Source organism: Sinocyclocheilus anshuiensis, unplaced genomic scaffold, assembly GCF_001515605.1.
Source record: "Sinocyclocheilus anshuiensis isolate Anshui unplaced genomic scaffold, SAMN03320099.WGS_v1.1 scaffold278, whole genome shotgun sequence".
NCBI lineage: Eukaryota > Metazoa > Chordata > Actinopteri > Cypriniformes > Cyprinidae > Sinocyclocheilus > Sinocyclocheilus anshuiensis.
The window spans coordinates 2,152,620-2,167,265 of record NW_015546072.1 but is presented as its reverse complement, the minus strand read 5'-3'; the positions used below and the strand labels follow the sequence as shown (position 1 = coordinate 2,167,265).

The following is a 14,646-nucleotide window of genomic DNA, read 5'->3' as shown; positions in this document are numbered from 1 at the left end:
GTAAGATCCTGTCAGTCCACCTGTGTTTACGGTTTAATAAAGCTAAACATCAGCCCAGGAGCCATTAGCTCATCCCCAGCAGGGTATTGGTGACAGACATGTGATGGTATTTCAAGATGTCTTTTTTTTTTTCAGCAGACTTCCTTTATATAATTTCATCTGCTAAACGTGATGCTGGTATTAAAATAATCTGAAAGGGCTAGTAAATGCATATGTGATTGATATCATTCATCCCGAGGAAATTTATAGAAACAACTTAATTTGTCTATGCACTTTTATTTTTGCATCCAGACTATTGTTGGGCGATATGCTCAATTGTCATATCGTCCTATAGTCAGCTTGTGAGATCGCCGATACACAATATTATTGTGCAAATGTATTTAATTATTTATTTACTTAGTTTCATTGCTGGAAAGTGAACCAACTCCAGCATAAAGCTAAAAGAAGCCTAATGTTTTTAATATGACTGAATTTGTATTTAACATGATAACATTTAAAAGAAACATGGTAAGTTACTAATCATAAGGCTTACATTCCCCCATTATTCAAAAAGCAGCTACAGAAAATGAGCAAAGAACATTTACAACGTTACCAAAAAGTACATCATAACAGACGTCAGTCTAGCACAAGTATTTGCACTTTAAACACACTCCCGTTATAATCAGTGAAGCTGTCTACACTGTATGATGAATAAATCTCTTAATACGGTACTTGCATCGCACTTGCATCACCTTGTTGTTTATGATGAGAATTCGCAAGGCAGAATTCAATCAGCGTGCGCTGAATAACAAAACTCCACTGTTTCAGCGATGACTCATCTGAACGCAGCTGATTGGCCATTGCATAAAGTCAACGAAATCGTGTGTGATTGGTTAGATTGCGCAACACTGTAAGAACGCGGAAAAAGAGGTATGATGGAACAAATAAGTCCTAATATTAATTAGATAGTATTACTAGCCTGATGATGATGATAATAATATTAATAATAATAATAATAATAATTGTCTTGCTATCCTCAGAGGCATCAGCCACAGGCGATATCTTTGACTATCGTCAATACATTATATTATTGTCTATCGGCACAACCCTAATCCAGACATAAATGCTTTTTTGCATCTGGCAAATAGTGTGTATGGATATTTTTGTCATTTATTTAATGATCAAAATATCAGGTATTAATTACATTAAATGATTAATTAAACGTAAAGGCCTGTTCACACTTAGTGCATGGGAATTTTCAGCATTTTTAGCAATAAGATTTTTTAAATGTGTGTGTGTTTGTATAGTTCAAACGTTTGGAATCGTTTTGGATTTTTTTTTTTTTTTATGCTTTTCAATTAAGTCTCTTATGGATGCATTTCTGTGATAAATCACAGTAAAAATGTATATTGTGAAATATTATTACAATTTAAAATAACTTCTATTTGAATATGTTTAACAATATTTTATTATGTCATTTATTTCTATGATTTGTGATGAACCATTCTAATAATACTCTAATAAGGAGAATTCTATTCTAATACTGAACTAGTTAATGTCACAAATTGACTAGTTGGCTGTAGCACCGCTGCTCAGTTAGCTGACCATCATTACCCATCCCTAGTTTACATGTGCAGGCTTTTCTAACTTCACACTGGGTATCTATCTTCTCTCATTAGCACCTGTTCTTTATGCTGATGTGTTTCTCACAGGAGTGTCGCCAGTCTACTGCAGCCTGTTTGGGCTGTACAAAGAAGATGAAAGTGTCTGGTTATCACCCAATCATGTTCTCCATTTAGACGAAACAGCCAATCAGAGTTTGTTATTCAGAATTAGGTAACACACTCGGCTCCATCTTTCACTTAATTAAACTGGATTATATTATTTTATGGCTTTTGTCTTCTCCATCTCATTTCTTTCATCCTGCGATTTAGTGACTGATATTTTCTATCAGGTACTATTTTCCCGGCTGGTACAGTTGTGGGGCATCCCGAGCGTACCGCTATGGAGTAACTAAAGGATCTGAGAGTCCTGTCCTGGATGACTATGTTATGTCTTACCTCTTTGCTCAGGTGAGGCTTCCCCACATCAGCTTTGTAATAAAGAAATTACCTTTAATTGTGAATTAAGTGTTGTTCGTGCTGTCAGTGGATACTGAATCACCATAACAACAATGTTTTACAATTACACTTCACTTGGCTTGAAATCTGAGCATATCTTGCATAATTGAGCCCATCCATATATAATTTAATTGCAGTTTGGCCTAGTTTATCTTCTCAGAGAACAGACAGTCTTGGTTTCGGATTTTAGAGTGTGTAAATGTGAATTACTTTAGTGTATATCTGCACAGATAAAGGCCCCTATTTACTAAACAAATGATAAATAAAGGAAACTCATGCTGACTGCTCTCTGACTCTACTGAGTGGGCTTGTTTTGTGGCGCCTGTTCGACGAAAGTACAATAAATTCACATTCTTAGACTACATTAGTGTCACTATTGTCTTTGACAGTCTGTCCTTCAGTGAAGAAGCAGTCTTTTCATATAGAGCATCTATTCTTGCCGTGACTGTTTTGCGTGACGGAATGTCATACTCGGGCTCAACGTAATGCATGAAATCTTTAAATCCTTCTCCGTCGACGAAACTAATGGGCAGCAAATCTTTCACCACCATTTCAGCGATTAGCTGTGTCATCTTCTTGGTTCTGCCTGCGTTGCATTTTGGTCTTACGGCAAATGAAGCAATGCTCGTCTGAGTTGCCGCTCAGTTATCGCCAGACATTTTATGTACAAATGTTAGATGATAGCGCATTGTACTTGTTGTAGATTTGTGTGACAGCTTGGCGCTGCACAGCTTGCACTGAACTGTATTTTCATCGGTCTTCTCAAAGTGAAGCCAGACATCACTACGTGACTTTGAGGCCATGATTCTCTCTCTTCTCACGTCTTTTGATGCATCCTGTGGCAAGCTAACCAATCAGAGCTCAGGGCGCCGCCCAAAGTGCTGCTATAACCAATCAGGAAAAAAAAAAAGATTCGATCATCGTTTACATGATCGATCATCGCTGTCACGGTCGAGTACTCGAGTACTCAATCACTGTTGCACATCCCTAATATTACAACATATGATAGATAGAACAGAACAAAAAAGGCCCAGCGCTCCACATAGAAAAGTGAAGAGATATTGCTGCGTAGTGTATTATATCTGTGCGATATTTTATTGAGCCTTTTCTTTTAACAGTTTTAAATCTCAGTTATTGTGCGCTCTTGAAGAGAGTTTCATCGTTTTGACTGTAGTAACCAAACGCGACACGCCGTTTGAATGCTGAATTGAGGATGACAGACAGACACGGCGGGGAGAAGAGTTTAGTGAACTTGACTTAAATATTAATCTATACTTCACATTAAACTATGGAACGGCTTAAGAACACTTAATATATAGTGCACGAAAACTTTATGGTGCTTTTATAATGTTTTTGTGCCTTTCGTGGGGCTTAACAATAACACAGCATAGTATACGCACAATATCGGATTTGGATCGGTCTTGTCTGACCGATACCCAATCCGCCAGAAAATGGCAGTATCGGAGCCGATACCAATACTGAGTATCGGCTCGATGCATCCCTATACATAACTATTATATTGTCTCTTATGTGTCACTCTCGCAAGCACAAATTACAAATAATTCAATGTTTTACATTGTCTGAAGAACATGTTTGAAATGAATGAACATGTATTAAACAAATACCTTTTATAGAATCCTTAGTATAGCAAGTAAGAAAGCAATCACAAGAAAATGGCCATCCAGTTTTGCCTAATCTTGAAGACTGGATAATACATGATCATTTTTGTAATGGAGAAGGTCACTTATGCTTTGAGATTAAAGTCTTATTTGTTTTCACTACTATGGGGAGATTGGATTGAGTATATATCCCCTATACGTTTAGATTGTTTAGCTTAATGCAGACATTCCATGGGGGGTGGGTTAAAATGTTTTAATTAATTAGTTTATGCATTTAGCAGACGCTTTTATCCAAAGCGACTTACAGTGCATTCAGGCTATACATTTTTTACCAGTATGTGTGTTCTCTGGGAATTGAACCCACGACCTTTTGCGCTGCTAACGCAATGCTCTACCACTGAGCCTCAGGAACACTTACACTTTATTTGTGTTTTAGTTGTGGGTTTGTTTGCTGATGGTTATTTCTTCTGTAATTTTACGAGCGTGAGCTGATAAGCAAAGCACGTTGAGTGGATTGAGCATGTGGCGGCGCACATGCGCAAGCTTGTCAAGTTAATATCCCCTTCTCACAGACATCACTGGAAAGTTTGTAGTTTGGTCGGATATGTCAAAAACAAGTAAGTAAAACAATGCACAAGTTACGTTTCTTAACGGTAGGGAGAGAGAGAGAGAGAGCGTGCACTTCTGTTGCGTGATCTTTGATGTTCGCTCACTTAGCACACGCATCATTTAACTAAATCTTAAATATAAAACAACATTTATAGGGGCATTCACTATAATAGCTTAATAATCTTAGTCACGTTTTAGTCATTTGAGTCGTTCATAGTTTTAGTCGACGAAAAGTCATGGCATTTTTGTTAACTTTAGTCATAACTTTTAGTCAAACTGCAGTTATTTATTTTGGTAGCTATTTTATAAGTAGTCTTCAAACAAAAATAGTCATTAATTATCTCTTTAGATCAAATCAATTAAGCTAATGAGAAATTTGAATCAAGGATTTAATTTGGAAAAACTTGAATAAATTATGACAATTTTCATTTTTGGGTGAACTATCCCTTTAACAGTAGTGAAAAGGGAGCAACTTATAAAAATTATAGTTGTTCATATATAATATATATAATTTATAATTTTTGAAAAAGAAGCAGAATAACACATGAAAGAGATACAAATTAAACTCATTTTTTCAGATACAGTAGGTTTACTTAACATATTTATTTAACATCTTTTGTTGGTGAACATTAATGACAAAGATAGGTACTTAATTAGGAATGCTGTCCCTTTAAGACGGAAGGCATGCATGTAATACTGACACACGTTTAGTTTTCACCCACCTGTTTACGTTCACTTAATCCATAACCGACTGTATTTACGTGAGATACTCTACATACACGATAGACATTTGGACTGCTGTGTGTGTATTTGAGCACTGAGAACTGAATCGCGCACTGTATAAGAACTGAAGAAGTGGAGCGTGCGAGAGAGAGAGCACTTCTATCAGCACGATTCCGCCTATCCCACCTTCACTAACTTAGTTAATCGACAACGAATTGTGACTCCCGGGAAAAACGGGACGTCTGGTCACCTTATCCCTACCCCTTCGGGTGCTGAGGCCATTATTTCAGATCGCTAGTTCACATTTTGTTAGCCTATCCATCCACTGCAGCTGCCATACTGAGACTAGATATGCAAACGCCCCTTATCCGATTGCAATCCAATGACAGGGACGCACATTTTGAAGGACAAGACAGTAGCCTATAGGATGTATTTCGAATGTCCGGTAGTCCTCAAATAACATTATAGTCCCATCTCATCTTGTTAACGAAAACGCGGCATAAATTCGTCAAAGTTTTTATCATCAGATATTAGTTTTAGCTCGTCAACGTCTCGTCTTAGTTACAGAAAAAATGTTCGTTAATGAATATTTTTCGTCGTCGTCTTCGTTGACGAAATTACCACTGATCCCTAGTTGTTGTTTTTTTTTAATACTTAAGTGTGTCACACTGGAATTTTAAGTAATTCCCTCTACATATATGTATATATAGATTGCTGGTTAAATAAAAAATATAATTAAATTAAAGATAGTAAGAAAGCAATAAAATCGCAGCCACAATGAACCACAATGCTGGATATTAAAATTCGTGTCTACTGTGTCTAAATACAAAATTAAAAGTCAAAATAAAACACTAAAATCTGAAATTGTTTTAAATGTAAAATAAAATAATGAAATTTCTTTTAAGATCAAATTTAAACAGTGTTATTAAATTATTAGTGCTATAAGTGAGTGTTAGCAAGGTAATGTAAATATAAAAGTAGAGGAATGGGCCGCACAATTAAACGGTCCAGTGTTGACCAATAATAATAAGTAAAAAAATCTCGAATATTGGCCAGTAACCAGTATGGTACCGATATATCCAGCATGCTTTGCTAAAATGTTTTGCATAGTCATAGCCCAAAGATATGTCCTTATCTTTTTTTTACCGAGAAATATCCTTGAATGTAGGTTACTATCACTGTGGCCCATTTTATTCAGTGACCAAAAAACTCATTATAGGGAAGCCGTGTTTCAGCGGAAGTCAGATGACCGTCATGTTGAGGCCATCCAGGGAGAGAGCAGGCTTATGGTGGTTTAAAATTAAGCTGTGATGTGTTTGGAGGTGAACTCTATCTGACCCCATTGGATTACATGGGTTAATGTCCTGTAAATGTGCAAGTCTGACACAGACAGGAGTCATTTTTAAACAGGTTGTTGAGGTAGCAGCTTTGCAGTGTCATCTTGTGTACACTTGTCAGTCAGTCTGCGGCTGCTCTGTTCGTGGTTGATGCTTTCAGTGTATGTTTACTTTTAGTTCTGATGTGGTTTTCTATGGAACACTCCTATTAATGCACATGAGTGTTGTAGTTGGTAGTTTACAATAAAAACAGTATTGTGTTTGTTTACTGATGCTTGTTTGACATAACATGTTTAATAAATGGTGTTTTTGGTGTATAACCACTTATGTTTTAAACTTAACATAAACTTAACAATGCTTAATATCATTAACCCAGGGTCATTTTTAGATCTAGATCATTATACCTGCCAGGCCAATTAATTCTCTGGTAATTAACATTTTGAGAGTTGGTTACAGAAAATGTGCCAGATTGGCCAAATACTAGTAGTCAACATTCAGCCTATAGACAGCCCTGTAAATTGATAGTGGACATGTTCTGTTTTCAAATATTTTGTGATTTTTCAATACAAATTTGTAAACATCTATCAATCATCTATGTAGGCCTAATTGTTTTATTTATATAAACTACAAATATCAGTTTGTGAATTAAAAAAAAAATCCCCCTAATGTTTAAACACCATTTTTAAACCTGGGTTTTGTTATATATAATCTGTTTATTAGTCTGTATATTTACAGACTAGTATAGTAGTTAATTAGATAATTTTGAATGTTTTTATTTTTATTCAGCAATGACACTCTAATTCAGTGGTTCTCAAACTTTTTACAGCGGCGTACCCCCTGGGGCATTTAACATTCTTCTGCGTACCCCCTCTCTTCCACTTAGACTGCAGTCACACCTTTTCTATTGAAGGACAATATTTGCACCCTTAAATTGATTTACAGGTGCATGTTTTACCTTTATAAAGGCAAATATTTTCTATCCTTATTAATTTTATGTCATGTTTTATGTCATATTCTTAACATTCCATTAAGTGTATTATTAATATAATAAATAAAGCAAGAAATTATGGCAAATCGAAGTGATATTGTAGATTTAAAAATAAAACCGCCAATTACCAATAGGTGGTGGCAAGTCGCTGTCTTAATGAGCCAGGCATTGCATCATTCATTCATTCATTCCGTAACAAAGCAAAATGCTGTAGTTATGAATGGGTTATTAATCACTGACTCTCCAAATCATTCAAAGAAGATTCGTTCACTAATGAAACACCCCTGTATGTTGCTTGGAGACGCACACCAGATGATAACCTACGGATTTCGTTGGAACTATTATTTCGTTGCAAAATAGAACAAACATGACAATATTCTGTTTAAAATGTAGGCTACATTTAAAATGTAAAATGTTCACTTAATATTACCTTTTTTTGTTGAACTTTTGTAAAAATGAATGGCACATTGCCATCGTTTGGATATTCAGGGACATTTGCATTCTTGCTCGTATCTTAAACATGAAAACAATAACACGCACAGAGTGTGTCTGTATCGAAGAGAGTTTAAATTGATCTCAGTCCGTGTCAATATTTGCTCTTCATGCTATTAAGTGAAGATCTACTTTAAAGATACATTGAACAGCAGCGCGATTTGCTAAAGCAGCATATTCAGCGGGCATCCTATCACATGCACGCTGCTGGTGTGGATGCAGTCAGTTTTGACCGCAAAAGATGAGGTAAGCTGATTGGATATCATGTATTTGACCGTTTACAGCAGTCCCCTTTTCCTGTTTTTACATTAGAAGTGGCATTTTGCTTGTCAGAAATACGTTTGGTTTTAATGTTACTTTTAAGTTGGAGTAGAATTAAATGAATGCCAAAACTCAGAATTTTGTTCGCGTACCCCCCTCCGTCACCTCACGTACCCCCAGGGGTACGCGTACCCCAGTTTGAGAACCACTGCTCTAATTGATCAAAAGTGACAGTAAAAACTTTTATAATGTTACAAAAGAGTTAAATTATAAATAAATGCTGTTCTTTTGAACTTTCGTCAAATATAGTAATGGCTGCTGAAAATTCAGCTTTGTCATCACGTTAAAATATATAAAAAATAGCAAACAGTTATTTAAAATTTTAATAATATTTACAGTATTACTGTTTTTACTGTATTTTTTGATCAAATAAATGCAGCCTTGGTGAACTTTTTAGAAACATTATTAAAAATCTTACAAGCCCCCAAACTTTTGAATTCTAGTTCAAATGCTAGTAAGCATATTTTATATGTCTCTCTTATTTAGCACACCTGATTCAGATTATCAGCTCATTAGAAGAGAGCTCCACGCATGAACTGTGTTCCGATTGACATGATCCCTACAAAGTGTTCATTGCTCCCTACTCACTGAGCACGGCCTGCAGCATCTTCACACACAGATGAAACTTACTAGATAAGTGTGTCATAATATACCTCTGTGAATACATCCAATTTAAATTCACGTCTCGCCCACTTTAATGCCCTTTGAATGGACCATATGCGTTCGCTTCGAGCTGGAATCATGGTGGAATATCCTACGATGTCCACTTCGCAGAGCACTTACGGTCGAATAGAACAAACATCTGAAGTGATAAGAGATGCAAAAAAAATATGCGGGGCGGGGTGAGGACTGCAATTGAAAACGATCGTACTATATAATTATGAGACAAAGGTAACTAAAATGAGGCTAACTCAGGGTTAAACATGACCTTAACTGTTTAAACCTTGTGCCCACAGTTACTACCATGTCATTCAACTCTCCCTCTCGCTGATTTTCACACATTTTTGACATTTTTATAGACAGTCACACAGATATGGGTTTTTCTTCTGTGTTTTATGCAGTGGAGGAGCGACTTTGTAAACGGCTGGGTGAAGTTATCCAGTGCCCATGAGGTTCAGGAGGAGTGCCTTGGCATGGCTGTGTTGGACATGATGAGGATTGCCAAGGAGAAGCAGTGCTCCCCACTGGACATCTATAATGATATTAGGTACTAGTAATGCGATGACCTTCTTAATATTTAGGCTTGTCAGTGCCACTTATCTGCTGTGAAAAGCTATGGACACATTTGCCTTTTTTCCAAACATTTCTGATTCCTAATCCATTATAGACACAACCTAAATAATTCATAATATTCAGCATTTTAGTGTAAGACTTTAGATTAAATGGTCATTAAAGAGATAGTTCACCTAAAAATGAAAATTCAGTCAGTTTCTTTCTTCTGTTGAGCACAAAAACAAGATATTTTTACCACCAAACATTTGACGGTAGCCACTGACTTCCATAGTATTTTTATACTATGGAAGTCAATGGCTACTGTCAACTGTTACCAGCATCCTTCAAAATGTCTTTTTTTGTGTGTGTGTTCAACAGAAGAAAGAAATTCATACAGGTCTGGAACAACTTCAGGGTGAGTAAGCGATGACAGAATTTTCACTTTTGGGTGAACGTTCCCTTTAATATCTTGAGAAACATTCGGTCAGTTGGGTCTAAACTTTTGATTTGTACTGAACACCATGGTACTAATTAGTTACTATATTCATGCTATTATTTCAAGTAAAATTGTCATGTTATTTTAAAGAATACTACCATTGGTCAGTGCCAGTAGCCTTATGGGCAGTGCAACACAGGTGTCCCGAGTTCGAATCCCGACTTGAGGACCTTTCCCGATCCCGCCCCCCCTCTCTCTCCCACTTCACTTCCTGTCAGCGCTGATCTGTCCTATCATAATAAAGGCAAAAATGCCACAAAAAAAAAAAAATTTGTTTCTTCATCATGGACTTTTAGTTTATTCACAGTAAGTTTCCCGTTTCCTTTTTTCTAGTCAGAGATTGTCTTACTATTGAGAGATGAGAGGGTCTGTATTACCGTTGGAAAAAGTGTAACTGTTAGTGTTGAGGTGCCTCACGTGAACCAACGGTGCGTTCCAAACGGGATATATCGCCCTCTGAAGGGCACTTCGGAGTGAAAACAACTATGGCCGCCATATTGAAGGGTCGTTCCAAACCGAAGTGCTCAAAACTGGCCACTTCAAAGGGCCCTTCGGAATGAAGGATTTCGAAGGGTACAACTGATGGACACTTCGGGCTCGCATGATCCTTTGCGCAGATTCTTTGCATGATGACGGCGCCTCCGTGTGGGCATGTGATTGACGCAGAAGGGCACTTCAAGAAACCGTTGTTTGGTCCCCTACACCCTTCAACCCTTCGAAGCTCTCACTCCGGAGGGTAAACCCTTTGAAGGGATTAGGGCATATGGATGAGCCCTTCCGAATGGAACGCAGGGCAAGTTAGCCGTACAATGGCAGTGATGTCAGTGGCCAGCTTTCACAGTTCTACAACAGTCAGTTACAGTTTGTTGCACAGTAAAAAAGAGTGCAAATTGCTGGTCACTTACTGGTCACTGCAATTTAAGATGAAGTTTTATTCTGTTCATTTAAAAAAAAAAACAGCATTATTGGGCATAGACATTCATTAACAAGCACTCCTGTTTGTATTTAGTTCATCACCATTGTGTATTTAAGTTGCTCACATCCTCTCCCTCATTGGTATTTTCATGTTTATTTGCGCACTGTATCTAGTTTAAGCCTTTTGAGTTTGTAATGGTGTCATGGTAAAAACATGGTTAAACATTGGTCCCATGTCCCAAAAACATTGGGCCATGGGACCAATGTAAAAACATAAATATAAATATAAAAACGAATATAAAAACACAAACGGTACAAAGACTTTCATCCATCCTAGACTACCTAAAAAAAAAAAGTTATATTTGATACTAACTCTTATTGTATGCTTTATTCACAGTTACAAGTTCTTCCTCCCTAAAGACATGAGGGAGCAAATCCAAGACTACCATTTTGTCACAAGAAAGCGCATCCGCTATCGCTTTCGGAAAGTCGTGCAGCAGCTCAGCCAGTGCCGAGCCTCAGCACGCGACCTAAAGCTCAAATACCTGATCAGCCTGGAGTCTCTGGACTCTAGCTTCTACACTGAATGCTTCCAGGTCAAAGAGCACTCGGGCGATCAGGTCACCATCGTCGTCTCCGCAGACAATGGCATCCAGTGGTGCAGAGAACGACACAAAGAAACACAGTCTGAGGTAACCGATTTTAAATGTTGAACCAAAATTCATGTGTACTTCAAAATAACATTTACCTTTTGGCTATACTGATGCACAAAGCAAGTTTTAAACTGGTGTGATTGAAGTTGATATGGTCACAAATATATTTTAGTGGTATGAGTAAATGTTTAAACTGCTTTGACATTATGAACTCTTTATGAGAGCCTGTTTGTTCTAGGACCCACTGTCCACTTCAGATGAAACAGATCTATCTTTAGATTAGTGGAGGTCTAGACAGACCAGTAACTTTTTAATTATTTTGATTAGGGCCTTTTTTTTTTTTTTTTTTTTTACTAAATTTGATATTTTATATTACAGTGTTTTCAAGGCAGCACTGATAGTCCTCAAACATTCTGTTCTTATTCTTCTCAGCAAATTTCCACAGTTAATTTGAAAACCATTTAATGCAAAAGTTTAGGGTCGGTAAAATATTTTAAACATTTTTGAAAGGATTGCTTACCAAGTCTGCATTTTGATCAAAAATATAGTAGTAAACAGTAATTTTGTGAAATGATTGCAATTTAAACAAATTAAACAAACAATTTAAACAAACAGTTTTGTATTTGAATATATTTTAACTGTTGTCCAAATCAAGTCTTCTTTTCACTTCAGGTAGAATTAAAAAACTCGCTCTCACCATTCCAATTCTAATAGTCTCAATCACATCATTGTTTATTAACATACTGAGTTGCAGTTGGTCTTCTACTGGAGTTACGATTTGCCTACAATTATGATTTTTGTTTCTTGCATCTCTTCAAGAATTTAGAGCCTTTACCTTTGCACTGCAAAGAATATGTTGAATCTTGTGTCTTATGTACAGTGGGCAGAAAACAAGACGCATGCTACGTGTCATGAAACCCAATCTAAACCTACCTGGAACTTTGAAAGAATTCATTTGCAGCCTTGAATGCATTGGCATATCCAGAAGGAAATACCAGTCTTGTTGTGTTTATTAATATTTCTGTACTCGTGCCAAAATGTAGAGGGAGGTTACTTTTTCTGCTAGTGAAATTTCATAACACTATTGTACTTTCTCACAAGGACCTGCAGACGTATTGTGATTTTGGGGAAGTTGTCGATATCAGTATCAGACAAGCCAGCAAAGAGGGTACCAACATGAACCGCATTGTTTCCATCAACAGACAGGATGGAAAAACTCAAGTAAGTCTGTTGTAGAAGAGAAACTCTGCTGCATTGTTCACTGGGATATCCTTTGATCTTTACACCATGTTAAAGGGGCTCCCATTGCCTTTGAACTTCTGGACTTTTTCCTGCTCTTATCGGTGAGAATATTTAAAGATCATGCACTAAAATGGGATTTTTTTTTTTAAACAGGAGCTGGTGTTCTCCTCCTCAATGGAGGCATTGTCTTTTACATCTTTAATTGATGGTTACTACAGACTGACCACGGATGCCCATCACTACCTCTGCAAGGATGTCGTTCCACCCCATCTGCTGGAGGCCATTGAGAGCTACTGCCACGGGCCAATATCGTAAGCAATAAAGGGAATACTTATGAACGAAAATGAAAGAATTTATTCAGGGCACCCTTTTTGGCCCTGATTTATAATTGGATTATTAAGGCTCCAGTAAAATTATTCATCAAATTATCTGAAGATTTGCATTCAAGTATCATTTGTAAGCATTATCATTGTTTTCATTGCCTGTGTTGACAGAATGGAGTTTGCAATCAGTAAACTACGCAAGTCAGGGAACCAGAGAGGTCTATTCGTGCTCCGGTGCAGCCCCAAAGACTTCAACAAATACTTCCTGACACTTGCTGTCGGGGTGCGTTTTTGCTAAGTGCTTATTAATTAAACAAAACATAATAAATTGTCAGTTTAGCAATTTCTGCTTAAGACTGAATATTCCTTCACTGTATTCCTGAACTTCGTGCACTACTGTTTAACCGTTTGGGGGTTGTTAGGATTTATTTTAATGGTTTTGAAAGTCTCTTATGATCACCAAAGCTGCATTTATTTGATCCAAAATGCAGTTAAAAACAGTAATATTGTGAAATGTTATTACAATAATTTTAAATAATCGTTTTCTGTTTGAAATGTATTTTAAAATGTAATTTATTTTTCATTTTCGAATTTTCAGCAGCCATTACTCCGGTCGTTAGTGTCACATGATCCTTCAGGAATCATTCTGATACTTACTTACTTACCCCAAGATCTTACTTACCCCAAACCCTTGAATGGTTCATTTCTTGACATCATCTTTTCTTTCCATTAGGCATATGAGGATGTAGAGTACAAGCACTGTCTGATCACCAGGTCTGAAAATGGTGACTACAGTCTTAGTGTAACCAAAAGGAATTTTAGAAGATTAAATGAGCTGCTCAAATGTTACCAGAAGGAAACCGTGAAATCAGACGGTGTCATCTTTCTGTTCAGCAGGTGCTGTTCGCCAAAGGCCAAAGGTCAGTAAAGCACCTGATATTCTCATCATGGTTATATGGTATATAAACAGGGCTGGATTAACATAAGGGCTAGGCTGGGCTGAAGCCTGTGATTGGCTGTTGAGGAAAGGAAAAGTAGACCTAGATTGATTGGCCATCGGGAGCACCTGAACTTTTCCCAGTGAGGCTGATCACAGAAACCCCACCACGCTCCCACATATTAAGTGCTGTTATTAAAGCCCAAAAGTAAAAAAAATAAAATAATTTTGCGTGTACATTAGCTCTCGACAGGCGCTCGACTTAAGCGCACTATAAAGATTCATCCTTGGCCAGTGTCTGTGCTATTTCTCTCTCTGTGCTATTATGAGTGATAAAAATGTTTTTGTACTTGTTTATACTAGAGTTGAGGTTTTCTTTGGATCGCCTCGGGTTTACTGTAAAGCGCATGGGGAAACAAACACTAAAAGTCAAGTGATGAAACTGTGCTACCTGATTAAACCGCAGAGCGCGAGAGACTATAAACGAATATAAACGATGAAGCGCTATATGCACAGGATATTTAAAGGGGTCATATGATGCGATTTCAAGTTTTCCTTTCTCTTTGGAGTGTTACAAGCTGATTGTGCATAGATAAGATCCCTGAAGTTGCAAAGACTAAAGTCTCAAAACCAAAGAGATATTCTTTATCAAAGTTAAGACTCTGCCACGCCCCCCTAAA

At 37.1% G+C, this 14,646-nt stretch overlaps 1 protein-coding gene across 5 annotated transcripts in view; it reads left to right on the top strand.

The window, feature by feature from the left end:
- LOC107699758 (tyrosine-protein kinase JAK2-like) overlaps nt 1-14,646 on the top strand; it is a 40,995-nt gene that overhangs the window by 12,750 nt on the left and 13,599 nt on the right. For all 5 annotated transcript variants that reach the window (XM_016501117.1, XM_016501116.1, XM_016501115.1 and 2 more), the window contains exons 3-10: nt 1,692-1,815; nt 1,934-2,051; nt 9,250-9,395; nt 11,209-11,503; nt 12,566-12,685; nt 12,860-13,017; nt 13,201-13,312; nt 13,763-13,949. In XM_016501117.1, the coding sequence (XP_016356603.1) occupies nt 1,692-1,815; nt 1,934-2,051; nt 9,250-9,395; nt 11,209-11,503; nt 12,566-12,685; nt 12,860-13,017; nt 13,201-13,312; nt 13,763-13,949 (1,260 nt within the window). The remainder of the gene's footprint in view (nt 1-1,691; nt 1,816-1,933; nt 2,052-9,249; nt 9,396-11,208; nt 11,504-12,565; nt 12,686-12,859; nt 13,018-13,200; nt 13,313-13,762; nt 13,950-14,646) is intronic.